The sequence below is a fragment of the Balaenoptera acutorostrata genome, chromosome 11, assembly GCF_949987535.1.
Source record: "Balaenoptera acutorostrata chromosome 11, mBalAcu1.1, whole genome shotgun sequence".
Classification (NCBI taxonomy): domain Eukaryota; kingdom Metazoa; phylum Chordata; class Mammalia; order Artiodactyla; family Balaenopteridae; genus Balaenoptera; species Balaenoptera acutorostrata.
Window position 1 is genome coordinate 289,482 of NC_080074.1, and position 15,978 is coordinate 305,459.

Below are 15,978 nucleotides of genomic sequence, written 5' to 3' on the forward strand. Positions count from 1 at the left end.
GTTAATAAAAATAAGGCTGTATAATTCTATTTTAGCCCTTAAGTACCTGTGTTTTTTGGTGGGGGAACTAGGAGGCCCTTCCCCTGCTCCAGCCTTAGGCCAGGGATGTGGCAAGGGAAGGTCTAGGGCTGGAGACTATTTGTAAGAGGTTCTGACCTGCTTTGAAAGGTGGGTCTCTGCTGTCCACACCCACATACGCAGTTGGAATAAATTCTTGCTTCAGAACCTCCACCTGTTCCCTGGGGCCATTTCTGTTTGTCTTCTGGAGAGTGGGGCCCTCTGTGTAGGGACACGTCCTCTGCACCCCCTTGGGCTGGAGCACAGCTCTGTAGAGGCCCTCGGCATAGGGAGGAGCTGCAGTCCCAGGCCTGAGGTCTGGGTGCCAGGTGGTCATGTCTGTGAGAGGGCGCACAGGATAATCTGGAGCAACAGATGCCCCTTCCCTTGGGTCGGCTTTTTGATGAAAATAATACTACGAGTAAACAAAAAGTTACTATGGAAAGTCTAAGCAGGTACTCAATTACTATTGCTGCATGCCGAAACGAGTCTACATCTCATTACTCTGCTAGGCGCTGAGAACCGGACGTGAACTAGATACACTCCCAGGCCTTCTCTTATTAACCAGTGTTTATTGAGCAACCACTGTCTACTTGGCTCTGTGCTGAGGATTCAGTGGTGAACAAGGCACCCCCTGCACACGGGGAATTCACTACTCAGTGAGGCAAGCATGGATCAGGGCATGGAGCCTGTGGCAGGGAATCCAGGCTCTTGAATAATCCATTTAGCAAATACTTACTAAGTGCTACAGTGTGCTAAGCTCTGGGATACAGCAGTGAACAAAACTGGCAAAAACAATCCTTCCCTGTGCGGCTTAGAGTCTAGCGAGGGAGACAGGCAATAACCAAGAAGAATGAGCAAATGACATAGTAAGTCAGAGGGCAGTAAGTGCTAAGAAGAAAAGTAAGGGGAGGGAGCAATGGAGGAGTGGATGGCAATTTCAGACAGGGTGGCAGAGGCAGGCCTTTCTGAGTGGGGCCATTTGACTCAGACCAGCAGGAGATGAGGGTGCAATCCATGTACGTACCTGAGGGCGGGGTATTCCTGGCCAAGGGGGCAGCAACAGCCAATGCTTCGGGGTGGGAGGAGCTGCCGTGGTGCAGGAACAGTACCCGAGGGCCTGTGGCTGGCGTGGAGTCGGGAGCAGCAGGAGGGGAGAGGTGGGGTGGCGCCGCGAGGGCCTCGGAGGCTAGGCTCTGGGTTCTCCAAATGACGGGGGAAGCCGCCGGGGCTGGAGTAGAGGGTGACATAACCTGTTGTAAATTTTTAATGGGATCACTCTGGCTAACCAGAATGATATTAGAACAAAGTAGGGTGCAGTCAGCATAGAAGCAAGAAGGCCTAGCAGAGGGTACTGCTCATGGTGGTGGCAGAGTTGGGAGAAATGACGGGACTTAAACTAAGGGATGGAGATTCAGGATGCTAGGGAGCCGTCAAAGATAATTCACGCTTTCTAGTTGGGTGACTGGGTGATTACATAAGATTTTTACATGTTGAGTTTAACATACCTATAAGAAATATTTGTGAAAATGTCTCATAGACTCTTGAAAATATAAATTGAAAGAAAGGAGATTTAGGTTCCTGATAATAGCTTTGAAGGTTGTTAGAACACTGAGAACGTGAGAAGATTCCCAGGACAGAGGCTTCTAACCTCTTTTGAGTCTCTGTGAGAAGCTTATAAAAATAAATCTGTGCTCACAAAATGGTACATTCCGTATCAGAGCTTTCCTGGGCTTCCAAAAGTATCGTCACAGACCTTTGCCTCTCTGGTGCCTGCGTGACCTACCCTGGGGAACTGTCTGGGATCTGGTAGGCTTCTGGGAGACATCAGCTCGCCCAGGCCTGGGAGAACAGTGAGCAGAGATTCCAACAAGCTGGCTTTTAATTAATGTTAAAATTCAGTCAAAATTCTTTTATCTGATTTGTTCTTGGTTGAAATAAGAGAAGAAAACAGTGCCAAACCAGGGTATAAACTTCTGGTGACCACCCACCAAATGCCAATCTGCATTAGTACCCCAGAGGTGTGCAGATCTGCATTAGTTAAGGCTAGTAGCCATAACAGATAAAGCTTGAAATCGCAATGGCTTAACCCAATAGAAGTTTAATTCTTGTTCACTTGGCTGAAAGGAAGACTCTGCTCCATACCATTATTCAAAGACTTGGCTGTTAGAGGTCCTACCTTCCTCAGGTAGCTCCCAATTTGCCTTGGACATCAACATCCCGCAAGTACATGGAGGAGAGAGAGGGCTCACTCATGGGGGGCTTTTATGGACTCAGCCTGGTAGTGATACAGAGCATTTCTACCCACATCCCACCAGCCAGGACTCATACTGCAAGGGAGGCTGGGAAATGTAGTCTAGCTGTGTGCCCAAGACATAAAGGAAACATTTGATGAACAGTTAGCCAGTTTCGGATGCACAAGGGTATGGGCAGACCAGACAGATGTCTCTGGACTCCCTGAGGGCCCATCCTTCTTGGCCTGGGCTCTGCAGGGTGTTTCAGACGCCCACCTCCACCTGCTGGGCCCTCACATTCCAGACCAACTGACCTTCTCTGAGTCTCTTTCGCTCCCCCACAAGAACCCTGAGCCCCGGCTTCACTCTCCATTCCTAAAGGAGGCAGGCACATCCACACCCTTGCCTTTGCCGAACCTCCTGCCTGGAATCCTGTGCCTTTGTTTCTCAGCCTGGTAAACTCCTACTCTTCCCTGAAGCTGCCTTCATTACCCCTCAGAATTATTCCTGATTCATGTTTTTCTGGGGTGCTATAACAGAAATCAGCTCTAGAAAGTCAAAGCAAATGGTGGAATGATTGGAAGTGTGCAGGTGGCTCACAGGTAGGAAGCAACGGCTGGAGAACCAGATTCAGAAGGGGAAGGAGCCTGGCGGCTTGGAGAGGGGACGTGGCCCAGACAACTGACTCCTCAAGAGAGAGACGAGTCCGCGCTCTATGCCCAGAACTGTCTGGCTCAGCTCCAGCTGTGTTTCCTACTCTGCGATCAGTTTGCTAAGGATCGGAATCCCTGAGAGAAAATGCAGTGGGTCCCAGGTTTGTCAGGAATCTCAAAGAGTTCAAGGTATTCAAAACCGAAGTTAACAACCTCCCAAACTGGCTTCTCTGCCACTCTTCCCCGTCTCAGCCGGCGGTGTCACCCTCCAGCGACTCAGCCATTCCTTCTTTCTCCCTCCCTTCCCACATTACGAAGCTTTGTCAAAGCGACCTTCTAAATGGCTTCTGACTCCATGTACTTCCCTCCGCCACGACCACTGGCTCCCTGTCCCCACCTCCACCATCATTCACCCAAAACCCAGCAACAGCCCCATTTCTACTCTCCCTCCGGCAAGAGAGACTGCTTCGCCATGCCCCTCCTCTGCTTACCAACCTTCTAAGGTGCCCATCGCCCTCCAAATAAAGACCGAGCTCCCTGGACTGACCTATAGAGGCCAGAGTGATCTCTTTAGCCTCCTCTTGACCAGAGTTTTATGTGCAGCCTCTCTAAGGGTTGAGCAGCACGCTCACCTGGCCTTGCTTGGTGATCTGTGCTTTACTGCCTGGAGGCCAGAGCGCCTGGCAGACCTCGGCTGTAACCAAGGCCCGCACCTACCAGGTGCATGGACCTGGGCCCCTGCCTCATCTCCTTGGGCCTCAGCGTCCTCTTCTGTGAGACAGCTGCAACAATGTCGGCCACCCACGGTAGCTGCGAGACAAAATACTTCAGCATTCAGCTACTCACTCAACAATGGTTAGTAGCACTTGCTGTCCAGTATACTGGAGACACAGTGGTCAAGCAGACGCCCCTCCCCCCACCACCACCGCCGTGCACGGATTTACGCTCCAGGTGCAAGGGGGAGAACACTCCCATAAGGACGGGGGCGTCCCCCCTCATCTCAGCTCTACCATCCCTCAACCTCAGCCACTCTTCAATCCAAGCACTCGGCCCACCTGAGACGGAGAGACCCAAGTGCGGGACCACGTGGGACCAGCCGGGACAACACCGCCCTTTCCGCTCCAGGCGACCAGCCAATGAGACCTCAAGGCCGGGACTTGGGACCAGCCTGAGGCGGGCGTAGTCAGGTGTACGCAGCACCGCCCCTTCCGCTCCAGGAGACCAGCCAATGAGGGCCAGAGGCCAGCTCCGGGGGCGGGTCTGGTAACGGAAAGGGGAGGGGCGTCATTCTGAGGAGCCGCCTCGAGCCTCAGGCTGCGGAGGAGGAGGGCAGCCGAGCGGGAACCTGAGCGCGGGCGAGCTGGAGGTGAGCGAGGCCAGCCCGCCTGGGGGTCTCGGACCCTCCCTTGGCGCCCCGACCCCCGAGTCACGGCGTCCCGAGGCGGTGCCCACCGCCTCACGCCAGACCGGTGGGGCGCCTACCGCTTCGTCACCCACCCGGCCCTCGACCCGGTCTCGTCACGCCGTTCTCCTCACGCCGCACCCCCGGCCCACCCCCGGCCCCTCACCCGCACGTCCTCCAGACCCCTCCCACCGCACTTCCTGAACTCCATACACCTGAACCTGTCAGCCTCACGCCCCACCTGGACTCCCATCACACACGTCGAGTTCCCTCGCATCTGCGCCCCAGGCGTGGTCCCAGACCCTCACACCGCTCAACTGCAGGACCACCGCCCCAAGCGTCACACACACACTCTATTCCCGTGCCGCTCACACCACGCGCACGCCTCGCAGACTCTCCGGTCCGGGTGCCCCTCTCAGCCTCTCACATTTCTCACCCCAGGAAGGACCCCGGTCTCCACGACAGCTCTTCGTACTGGGCGAGCGAGGCCCTCAGAGCAGAGAGGGGGCCCCAGGCCCTTGCATTTCTCGTGCCTCTGAATTCCTCCGTCGCCAGCACCGCAGACCTCACACCCTAAGGCGACCCTCCCACCCCCGCTTTCCCTTGCCCACCTCACCCCACAGTCAGCCGTTACCCTCATTCCCGTGGCTCTGGCGCTGGCCCAGGCCTGCTCTCCGTCCTAACCCTGCGGTCAGCCTCGGCAGCCTCGCCAGGAAAGAATGCCATGGACCTTAACGCCGTGGTCTTCCTCCTGCGCCCCAGCTCACACCCCTTCCCTGGATCTGCTTTCCAGGCCCACCCCTCCTCTGAGGTCCAAGGGTGCCTTGCCACGGCCTCCATCCTGCTGGGTGTCTCGTGCGCCATCCCCCAGCCGACCCGCCCCTCAACTCCACGTCCCTCTAGGCCTCCGCTTTGTGCCCACCGCTCATCTTACACGCGCCTTCGTTGTGCCTCCGCCGCGGGCACGTTTCAGTTCCCAGGCCAGTTGCACTCCGTCCATGTTCCCTGTGCCACCCCAGGGTCCTGAGAATGCCGTGCAGCCGTGTGGCCTCGGCCATACTGCCACTGCTTCCCGGCTGCACCTCTGCCGAACGTCGGTTCTTAGGAAAAGACCTTTTCATTGCCCTTCGTAGGCAAGCTGGAGACCTCAGGCTTGAACAGGGACTTACCTGCACCTTCACCTACCTGACGCCACCCGTACCTCTTTACCTTCCCTTCCCTTCGTAGGGTAAGGTGACCGTGCTCCTGTCTGAGACCAGCCCCTGCACCATCGGCAACCCTTTCTCCTGATTCTGCAGCCTTTTCTGTACAGCTAATCCTTTCCACACAGACCAAAGACAGGCAAGTCTCTGCCTTTGTTAACTTAAAAAACAAAAAACTTTTACTCTGTACCACCTTCTCACTATCTCCTGTTTTTTTCTACCCTCCTCGTCTAAGTCTGTATGCCCTATCTATTTTGTCTAGTGATCCATTAGTTCTTTTTTTTTTTAATATTTATTTTATTTATTTATTTGGTTGTGGCAGGTCTTAGCCGTGGCAGGTGGGCTTCTTAGTTGCAGCTCGCCGGCTCCTTAGTTGCGGCATGCATGTGGGATCTAGTTCCCTGACCAGGGATGGAACCCGGGCCCCCTATACTGGGAGTGCGGAGTCTTAACCACTGCGCCACCAGGGAAGTCCCTAAATAGGATTATCTTATTCTAAACTTTTAATCTTATTCTAGGTCTAGCATATTTTTAATAGTAACAATGTTTTTGTTCCATTTACAAACTTAAACTTTTAATTATAAACTTAATGTATTCTACTTCTTTAAGTACAAGTACCTCAGTTGTCTTAATAACAAACCTTCCTACCTTCTTATATAATTCTTTTTTTAATTTAAAAAAAAAGTTTTTTTGGCTGCGTTGGGTCTTCATTGCTGCTCGTGGACTTTCTCTAGTTGCGGCGAGTGGGGGCTTCTCTTGCGGAGCACGGGCTCTAGGCGTGCGGGCTTCAGTAGTTGCAGCACGCGGGCTTCAGGAGTTGTGGCTCCCCGGCTCTAGAGCGCAGGCTCAGTAGTTGTGGCTCACGGGCTTAGTTGCTCCGCGGCATGTGGGATCTTCCCAGACGAGGGATCGAACCTGTGTCCCCTGCGTTGGCAGACGGATTCTTAACCACTGCACCACCAGGGAAGTCCCCATATAATTCTTATAAAAATCATAAGTAAAACGTATAAATATTGTAAACCTCAAGTTCTCTTAAATGTCCTAGAACTCCTATAAACTTATTAAGACTGTGACTTAAAATTACAACCCATAATCAATTTCACATTTTAAACTCCAATGACAAAGCTGAGCTGCTACTCCGGTAGACCAAATTCTCTTAAACATTCAAATGCATATAATACCAGATAGTCAGGACTTCCCTGGTAGCGCAGTGGTTAAGAATCCACCTGCCAATGCAGGGGACACGGGTTCGAGCCCTCGTCCGGGAAGATCCCACATGCCACAGAGCAACTAAGCCTGTGCGCCACAACTACTGAGCCTGCGCTCTAGAGCCCGCGAGCCGCAACTACTGAAGCCTGCGCTCTAGAGCCCATGCTCCGCAACAAGAGAAGCCACCGCAATGAGAAGCCCGCGCATAGCAATGAAGAGTAGCCCCTGCTCGCCGCAACTAGAGAAAGCCCGCGTGCAGCAACGAAGACCTAACGCAGCCAAATAAATAAATAAATTTGTAAAAAAAAAAAAAAAAATTCTCAATACCAGATAGTCATAGTACAGGTATCCCCTGCTTTGTGAAAGTTCACTTTACACCACTCCACTTTTATGAAAAACCTACATTAGTACCTGTTTCACTAACCAAAAGAAATATGAAGAGGATTTTTGCTTTTATTAAAAAAAAAAATGAAAATAGCGTCCAGCATTTGTTTTGCAGCGAGCCGTATAGAGGCAGTGTGCACCCCAGCACTGAGTAGCACCGCCAAGCTCATTCCCGGGGAACTACACTCTGCATCTCAGCATCAGGCTGCCACAGCTTTGATCTTTGTCTGTGAGCATCTGTGCTTTATTTTGGTTTATTTTGTGCGTTCATTAGCAAGATGTGTTGTAAGGTAATTGCTTCTTTGCCTTATGCCATTTTGGCTTATGAAAGGTTTTATACAAACACTCTACTTTTGAATGGTGGGGAAACCTGTAATTCTAGTTTTTATGCTCTTAATATTTCCTATCTTAATTCCCTATCTTCCCAGAATTATAAGTTATTCACCCATATGATTTTTAGAGTTTCCTTCTCTTGTACTTTTTATTTTTATTTTATTTATTTATTTTTAAATTGAGGTATAGTTGATTTACAATGTCGTGTTAGTTTCAGGTGTACAGCACAGTGATTCAGTTTTATGTCTGTATATTTACATTGTTTTTCAGATTCTTTTCCTTATCGGTTATTACAAAATATTGAATATAGTTCCCAGTGTCTTGTGCTTTTTAGAGTTGTCGTCTCAGCTTGCTGAGACTTCATAATGATCAGAGGACATTGGCTGGGGTTCAGTGACTGACTCTGTAACAGTCTGCACTTGACTTCCAAAACATGACCCTCCTGGTTCTCCTTCTACCTCTCTGGCCCCTCTTCCTCAGTCTCTTTGGCTGGTTCCTTTGCATCTCCCCAGTCTTGATGTTGGGCCTCTTCTCCATCTGTGTTTTCTCCCTTGATCTCTCCCATTCTCATGTCTTTAAATATCGCCTGTATGCTGATGACTCCCAAATTTCTATCTCTAGCCTACCTTCTCCCCTGAATTCATTTAGTCAGCTGCCTACTCAACATTCCCACTTGGATGCCTCATAAGCATCTTAATATGTTCAAAACTGAGTTATTTCTTTCCCATGCAAGCTATCTTCTTCCAGTCTTCCTCCGTCTCAGTTAATTGTACCACCATTTCTGGTTGCCCAGTCAAATACCCTAGCATTGTCCCTGACTTCACATTGACTCATCAGCAAATCTTGTCAGCCCTGCCCTCAAAATATACCCTGAACGGTCCTCCTTCACCCTACTTGCATCAGTCCTATGCTGATCTGAGCTGTTATTATCTCTCACCTGCATTATTCCAGTGACCTCCTCCTAACTAGTCTCCCTGCCTCCACCCATGTCCATATACACTATTTTCAATCTAGTGATTTATTAACATGTAAATCAGATTATCACCCTCCAGGCTCCCATCTCACTCAAAGAGAAAGCCAAAGTCTTTTCAGTGGTCTCTAAGGCCCACCTCAATTTCACCCACCAAGTTTTGACCTTATTTTCTACTACTCTTCACTTCACTCTCTCTACACCAACTATACCACCCTTATTGCTCTTCCTCCAGCTCATCCAGCAGACTCCTAGCTCAGGGCCTTTGTTCTTACTATTTCCTTTGCCTGGGATGCACTTCCCCAACATACTGTATGGCTCACCATTCTCTCACTTCCTCCAGCTCTCTAGTCAAAATCACTTCAGCAAGGCCTTCCCTGCACACTTATCTGAAGTACAGCCACTACCCTGTACATACTCTCTCCCACCCTCCACCTCCGGTTGACTTTTTTTCTTTAGTACTTATCCCCTCCTTATATATATTTCACTCATTAATCTTGTCCAAGGATTTTAATGTTTTGTTCACTGCTGTATCTTCAGATCTAAAATAGTACTCAATAAATAAGTGTTGAATGTATGGATAAAATAATATAAGTGGAACTTCATAACTTAATGAATTGAGCAAGCAGTCCACACAACTTAGGTATGAAGTATGTAATTACCTACTTCTTTGCCTTCACGTAGATTTTTGTAACCACCCACATGATAGAATTATTTTACTCCATTTTATACTTCCTTAGCTCTTTTGTAAGAAAACTGTAGAGATTTTAACTTTCCAGAGTTTTGTGTTATTTTCATGGATAACTTTTCATTACATCTCTTGTAAATAATAATCTCTATTTACAAGAGATTATTATTATATTTAATAATATCTCATTACATTTTGGATCTCTTAAGGCTTTCAGCTATTTGGTCACATCTTGGAACTAGATGAGAACAGGGGCAGTCAGGAGCTAGATTATGAAGGATCTTATATCTATAGTAAAGAGGTTGTATTTTATCCTGAAAGAAATAGGAGCTATTGAAGGATTTCAAACAGTGTGTCATGGTTAGTTTTGTACGTTAGGAAAGGTCACTCTGGGAGTGAACTGGAAAATAGATTGGACAAGAGGAAGCTACAAGCAGGGAGACCAGTTAGGAGTCTATGACAATAGTCCAAGTGAAAGATGAAGAGAGCCTGTACCACTAGTTCCAAACTTTATATTTTTAGCTTCAACCTATCTCCTGAACTCCAGGCCCATGTATTCAACTGCCTATTTGTATCTCCAATTGGAGGCCTAATAGGCATCTCATAGTAGTAACATGTTCAAAATAGAGCACCTGGGAATTCCCTGGCGGTCTAGTGGTTAAGACTCCGAGCTTCCACTGCAGTGGGCACGGGTTTGATCCCTAGTCTGGGAACTAAGATCCCACATGCCATGCGGCACGGCCTAAAAAAAAAAAAAAAAAGAAAAGCACCTGGTTTACCTTCTAATCTGCTCCTCTCCTACTCTTCCCTGTTTCAGTTAATAACGCCACCATCCACTAAGTTGTTCTCACCAAAATTAGAAGTCATTTCACTTTCTCTCTTCCCATCACTTTCCCCTGCAAACCTTGACAGAAGTCCTCTACCCAGTTCTGTTGGCTTATCTTCCAAAATATAACCAGAACACTTCACTTCTCACTATTCATATTATCACCGAAGTCCAAGCCACTGTCATCTCTAGACCGCTTCAGTGCTCTCCTGCCTAATTGGTCTTCCCACTCTTTCCTCCTCTCAACCTTCTGCAGCAGTCCATTTTCCAAACAGCAGCTGAAGTCTGCTGTCACCTTAAAACATAATCACATAATCCCCTGCTCTCTCAGCCTCCAGTGGCTTTTCCACACTCTCAAAATAAAACCAAAGTTCTTGCCTACTTAGTTGACCTCATGTCCTACCACTCTTCTCCTCAACCCCATTCTCTATTCCTTAAAACACACCAAGGACACTCTCACTTTTTCTTGAGCCATTCCCTCTGTCTAGAACTCTTCCCCTAGATCTTCACATGACAACTCCTTTTTGTCATTCAAATGGCAGTTCAAATGTCACTTCATTAGAAAGGACTTCTTGGACTTTACAAGCCAAAGCATTTCTCCCCATGAAAAATCTTTATTACACCATCCTTTTTATTTTCTTTGTAGCAGTGACCACAAACTGAAGGTATCTTTATGAAACTGTTAACTTGGCTATTATCAGTCTCTCTCCCTGGAATGGGAGCTCCATGACAGCATCCAGTCTATTTGGATCCTCAGATACACTGCAATGTCCCCAGAGCCATAGCAGATGTCTGGCACATAGTAGATGCCCAGTAAATCTGTAATCAATGGTGGACAATGGAATGGACCTCAATTAAAGCAGCAACCTTGGAGAGAGGGAGGAAGGCACTGATAGGAGAGACTTTAAAAAGCTGGGCCAGGCTATGATCTCCACAAGGGCAGGATTCAGTTCACTGGTGGCTCTCAAGCACTGACCCTTCCTGACCCATAGATGATTTAATGTTTATTCCATAAACAAATAAAATTGGTGAGTTTCAGTGACCCCTTAGGTCAGGAAGATAAGAGAAGGAGTTAAAGATGACCTAAGTTTTCTGGCTTGGGCTACCCAACTGTGAGTAGTGGAGCTAGAATTGAAACACTGGTCTGTCTCACTGCATCTTCTTTCTGTGCACTGCCTAGATGGCTGATTCTGACCCTGGTGAAAGAAACTATGACAACATGCTGAAAATGCTGTCAGACCTGAATAAAGACTTGGAAAAGCTATTGGAAGAGATGGAAAAAATCTCAGGTAGGATGTTTTCCCAGGCAGGGTACCTTCACCCTTCTTTCCAAGAACTCAAATCCTTCCTACACTTCTAAGCTCAAATCAAGTGCCTTCTCAACCAGGTCTTCCCTGACTACTTTTCAGCTTCTACACCATATAACTACTGTACCACAAGATTTTACACTAACCACTGAATATTGCCTTGACTCGTTTTCTGATTATTTTATGTGCGTTTGCATCTTATTTCTGCAAATGGGCTGTTATCTTTTTGAGGGCAGAAATAGTGACTTCTTCTTTTGTAACTGAGCACACAGTACCATATACCCAAGCTCAAATACTCAGCAAATGACAAATGATGTTAATATAACACCTGTGAACAAAGTTGGAACATACTTTCTGTGAATCATTTAAATAAGAAGAGTTCAGAGTAATAGTGCTAAGACTGGTGAGGTGCTGAAATGGGAGGTACAGCCAGTGTAATGAAGCAGCAGTAGAGTTCAACAAATTTCTCCATTTTTGGAAAAAAAATGTTTGTCTGTTATTTTATTCAACATGTTTCCACTAAGCGGTAACTAGCAGTGGTAGTGATACCATTATAATTCTTTAATTTGTTCTTTACTAGTTCAGAAATGTGTAATTCTTATAATTGCGTGAGCCTGCGTTTTGCTAGAGAAAATCATAATGTAAAACAGATTTTAGAAAGCCTGCATACTCTACTCAAACGAAAACAAATTATTTTTAAGGACATTATTAGTTTATAAATAATCTCCATTTATTACAACAGTCTTCAGAAAATTTCTGCTTAGAAATGTTTGCAATTTTGTGCCCATGTACTTGAAAGTCTTATATATACCTTGCTAAAAGCTCCTATAATTCATTTTCCACTATAAATTATTTAATTCCTTCAACTAATTAAATAGTCTCTTATTTAACAGCATTTACTAAGCACCTACTATGTGCTTTTCTAGAATACAAAGTTGAATAGAGATGCTCCTTCATAAGAAGAAGTGGGCAGGGGCCAGAAACAGACATCAAGATGACTAATTATAATTTAAATATATAAATTAAAATTAAAGCACATTTTAACTTTATGTTAAAATTATAACCTGGGAAATGCTAATAATGGTGTATACCAAGTACCAGGGAGGGAGCAGAGAAGAAGGAGAGGCTGACTGCCTGGGGAAGCAAGTGAGGCTTTGAACAGAGCAGAGCACTAGGGAAGGAGCAGGGATTGGACAGATAGGGTAGGGCCTGTGGGTAGGAGGAGATAACCAAGGCTGTGTGCACGTGAGGGAAAGACTGGCATAGTCAAGAAGTCATATTAGTGCATGAGATTCACAAGGAGGCAGGCCAAAGAAAGAAGAGGCTGAAAAGGTGAGAAGAAGGGTCTTCAGTGCCAAGCTAAAGAGGTTTACCTTTCTTGTTTAGGTGATAGGGAGACATTTGGGATTTCATGGAAGACACTTGCCTTTTGAAAAGATACCTCTGGTAGCAGTGTGAGAGATGGTTTGGAGAGGGAAGACTAGAGGCAGGAAGGCCAATTAGGAATGTTTTGCAGAACTAAAGGCTAAAAAGGAGCTAGCCTTACCTCAGGCTGGGCACTGAGAACAATAAGAGAATAACAGATTTCTGTGATAGCATCTCTTATTGATTTGTAAGAGCTCTTTATGTATTAAGACTTGTTAAAAATTGTAGTAAATATTTTTCCCAGTTTGTTATTTTCCTTTAATTTTGTATATGAAGCTTTGGTAAACAGAAGTCATATGTAGTAAAAATGTATCGATATTTTCCTTTCTGATTTATTCCCATTGCTGTGATGCCTAGAAAATCTTTCCCTAATCCAAGATCAGTGAAATAGTCATTTATATTTTCTTCTACTTTGTGTTTGTTTGTTCTTTTTTTTTTTTTTATAAATTTATTTATTTATTTTTGGCTACGTTGGGTCTTCTTTGCTGCACGCAGGCTTTTTCTAGTTGTGGCGAGCGGGGGCTACTCTTTGTTGCAGTGCGCGGGCTTCTCATCGCGGTGGCTTCTCTTGCTGCGGAGCACGGGCTCTAGGCACGCGGGCTTCAGTAGTTATGGCACACAGACTCAGTAGTTGTGGCGCACATGCTTCATTGCTCCGCGGTATGTGGGATCTTCCCGGACCAGGGCTTGAACCCGTGTCCCCTGCCTTGGCAGGCGGATTCTTAACCACTGCGCCACCAGGGAAGCCCTGTTTGTTTTTTCAAACGTTTAATTCTAAACTATCTGGTGTGCCAAAGGAACCAGGCTGTGTACTGCATTTTTATTTAGATTCACTAAAGTCTCTCTTTTTGGCAAATAATTCCAACAGTAATTAAGGTAATAGTTAAGTAATTTATTAAGTAATAATAAAAGTTAATATTGCTAAGATGACATTACTAAGGTAATAGTGTTGTGAAAAAATGCTCTCTCACCTTAGAGACAAGGTTGACAGGTGTTTATATGGAAACAAGTCACATAAAAGACTTAGCTTTGACAATTTAAAAAATTTGTCTTTTAAGTTTTCTAAGTAAACCTGAAATTGTTTGATAGATTCAACTATTGTATTTAAGCATCTGCACATCCTGGAAGGCTTGTGTACTTCCTTTCTCACAGAAATAAAACAAATGTAGCCTGCATCTACTTGGCATGAATGAGGCTTCTGTTGTGCATGATTCCACATCCCCTCCCCTTGGTGCTTTTCCACATCACATTCCTTGAATTGATGGAAGGTCCATTATTTCCCCTTTAGCTTATTCTTTCCTTCATTTTAGTTGCACATATTTTCCTCTTTTTATTATTCTATTTTTATATAAATGTTCTGCACAGTTGTCTAATTTGGGGGGCAATATACATCTTTCAGAATTTTTCTTTAGCAATTTATCAGCTGGTAAAGATATGTTTTTATCAACATATAAGCAACCACAGGTTAAATAGTATTAAAATGTTTTGTAAAATTTACCTTTTGTAATTTCTTAAGTAAACAATACATTCTTGGGCCCATGGACTCAAATCCAATGGTTGAGAACAATAAAATATTTTTCTACCTGAGGTGTAAGCAGCAAAACTATTTTGTCATAGTGTCCCTAGGTCAAGTTAGGACAAATATTGTTGACAGAAGTAGCATGGTTTTGGGCCATGATGAATCTCACACCCTTACCCTTTAGGTTATATTTAAAGTGAAGCCCAACACGTAAGTTCTTGGCCTCTGTTGCCCCTGGGAAGGCACTTGCCCAATTTTTCCAGTGACCACACAGGGCAAGGAAAATCACCAAACAAGCAGTCATCAACTATCAAAAGCACCAACCAGCAAATAAATGTAAGTGTGCATACTTATATGTATTTATATAAATATATATGTTTATTTTAAACTATTAAGTATATATGCATAATTTAAGCAATATTAAAAAGCCAAATCATCTTGACTCCAAGGCTTAAAGTTTCTCTTTCTGTTCTCTTGAACTTAAGTCAACTCATGACCTAGGATACAGTACTAATTTGGCTGTAGAGTGCCTTATGGGGGTGAGCCTTGAGAATGTAAAATTTCTCAGGTAGAAGGAGAGATTCTAACTTGGTTTCCCCCATCCCCAAATCCATCCCATACTATCCTATTAGTTTAGAAGTGATTTCTTTATTACTCATGAAGTTTTTATATATAGTAGAGCAGAGATAGCTAACCTGTTATATGTTAGGTTTTATGGCTTATCACACTGGTTTGATTATTATTAATCAGTGAGTTCCCCTTCATTATTCTTTTTTCTTTCCTTTTTTCTTTTTTTACCTTTTCTCACATGTTTATTCTCCAGATAAATAATAGATTCATTTAATATTTTATTTGGAATTGTGTTAAACCTATACGTTAATATAGAAAGAATGATATATTTTTAACATTAAACATTCTCAGGTAGGAATGTGGTATTTCTCTCCAATTATTCCAGTGTTCTTTAACATGTCTCAAAGGGTTTTGCAATATTTTTCTCCAGATATTTTTGCCTTCAATTTTATTTTATTTTTTCCAGTTTTACTGAGATATAATTGATACATAATATTGTATAAGTTTAGATTGTATAACATAATGACTTGGTATATGTATATATTGCAAAATGATTACCATAATAAATTTAGTTAATATCCACCACCTCACATGGTTACAAGTTATTTTTTCCCTTATGATGAAAACTTTAAAGATACTATTCCCTTAGTAACTTTCAAATATACAATGCAGTCTGGTTAACTATAGTCATCATGCTGTTCATTACATAAAAATGTGAAATACTTCACAAATTTGCATGTCATCCTTGCACAGGGGCCGTGCTAATCTTTTCCGTATCATTCCAATTTTAGTATATATGCCGTCAAAGGGGGCACTCTCCAAATATTTCAATACATTTACTTCTGTGTTTCTGTTCCTATTATAAATGGTGTATTTTTCTATTTTATTTACTAAATAATTAATACTAGTGTACAGGAAGGCAGTAGATTGTTGGATATTTTGTATTATTCTAATAATAATAATAGTAGTAATTTTATTATTCATAGCTTATGTTTATTGTTTACCATGTATTGGTCTTTGTCCCATATGCTTTACACACATTATCTCATTTATTCTTCCTAACAAGTTTATGGGGGAGAGACAACTATTATTATTTCCACTTTACATATGAGGAGGAAATCAGAGCTTACAGAGTTTAAATAACTTGTTCAGGGAATTCCCTGGCGGTCCAGTGGTTAGGATTCAGCGCTTTCACTGCC

The 15,978-nt window shown here is 44.6% G+C and overlaps 2 protein-coding genes and 1 non-coding gene across 4 annotated transcripts in view; 1 reads left to right on the forward strand and 2 right to left on the reverse strand.

The window, feature by feature from the left end:
* On the reverse strand, positions 1-4,623 carry LOC130709206 (uncharacterized). The gene is made up of 5 exons (XM_057556515.1): positions 4,513-4,623; positions 4,000-4,204; positions 3,577-3,754; positions 1,085-1,288; positions 1-396 (listed from the first exon to the last, which is right to left on the reverse strand). The coding sequence occupies exons 1-5, from the start codon at positions 4,621-4,623 to the stop codon at positions 123-125; spliced, it is 972 nt and encodes a 323-aa protein (XP_057412498.1). The 3' UTR covers positions 1-122.
* Positions 4,218-15,978, forward strand: part of SYCE3 (synaptonemal complex central element protein 3) — a 27,987-nt gene continuing 16,226 nt past the window's right edge. Inside the window, exons 1-3 of one of the 2 annotated variants that reach the window (XM_007189267.2) lie at positions 4,218-4,310; positions 5,574-5,687; positions 11,139-11,247. In XM_007189267.2, coding sequence (XP_007189329.1) covers positions 11,139-11,247 — 109 coding nt within the window. In that variant the 5' untranslated portion in view covers positions 4,218-4,310; positions 5,574-5,687. The remainder of the gene's footprint in view (positions 4,311-5,573; positions 5,688-11,138; positions 11,248-15,978) is intronic. The other variant, XM_007189268.2, reaches the window with a different exon arrangement.
* On the reverse strand, positions 15,488-15,594 carry LOC114238725 (U6 spliceosomal RNA). Its single transcript, XR_003624019.2, has one exon. It is a non-coding gene; the product is annotated as a U6 spliceosomal RNA (small nuclear RNA).

Bases quoted from the DNA above. Each gene is read 5' to 3' on its own strand.
- LOC130709206 (XM_057556515.1), bottom strand. From the start codon at position 4,623: ATGCGAGGGAACTCGACGTGTGTGATGGGAGTCCAGGTGGGGCGTGAG. The intron at 1,289-3,576 runs GTGAGCGTGCTG...CCTCTACTCCAG, and splicing joins AGATCACCAAGCAAGGCCAG to CCCCGGCGGCTTCCCCCGTC. The intron at 397-1,084 runs GTACGTACATGG...GCCCTCTCACAG, and splicing joins CAGGAATACCCCGCCCTCAG to ACATGACCACCTGGCACCCA.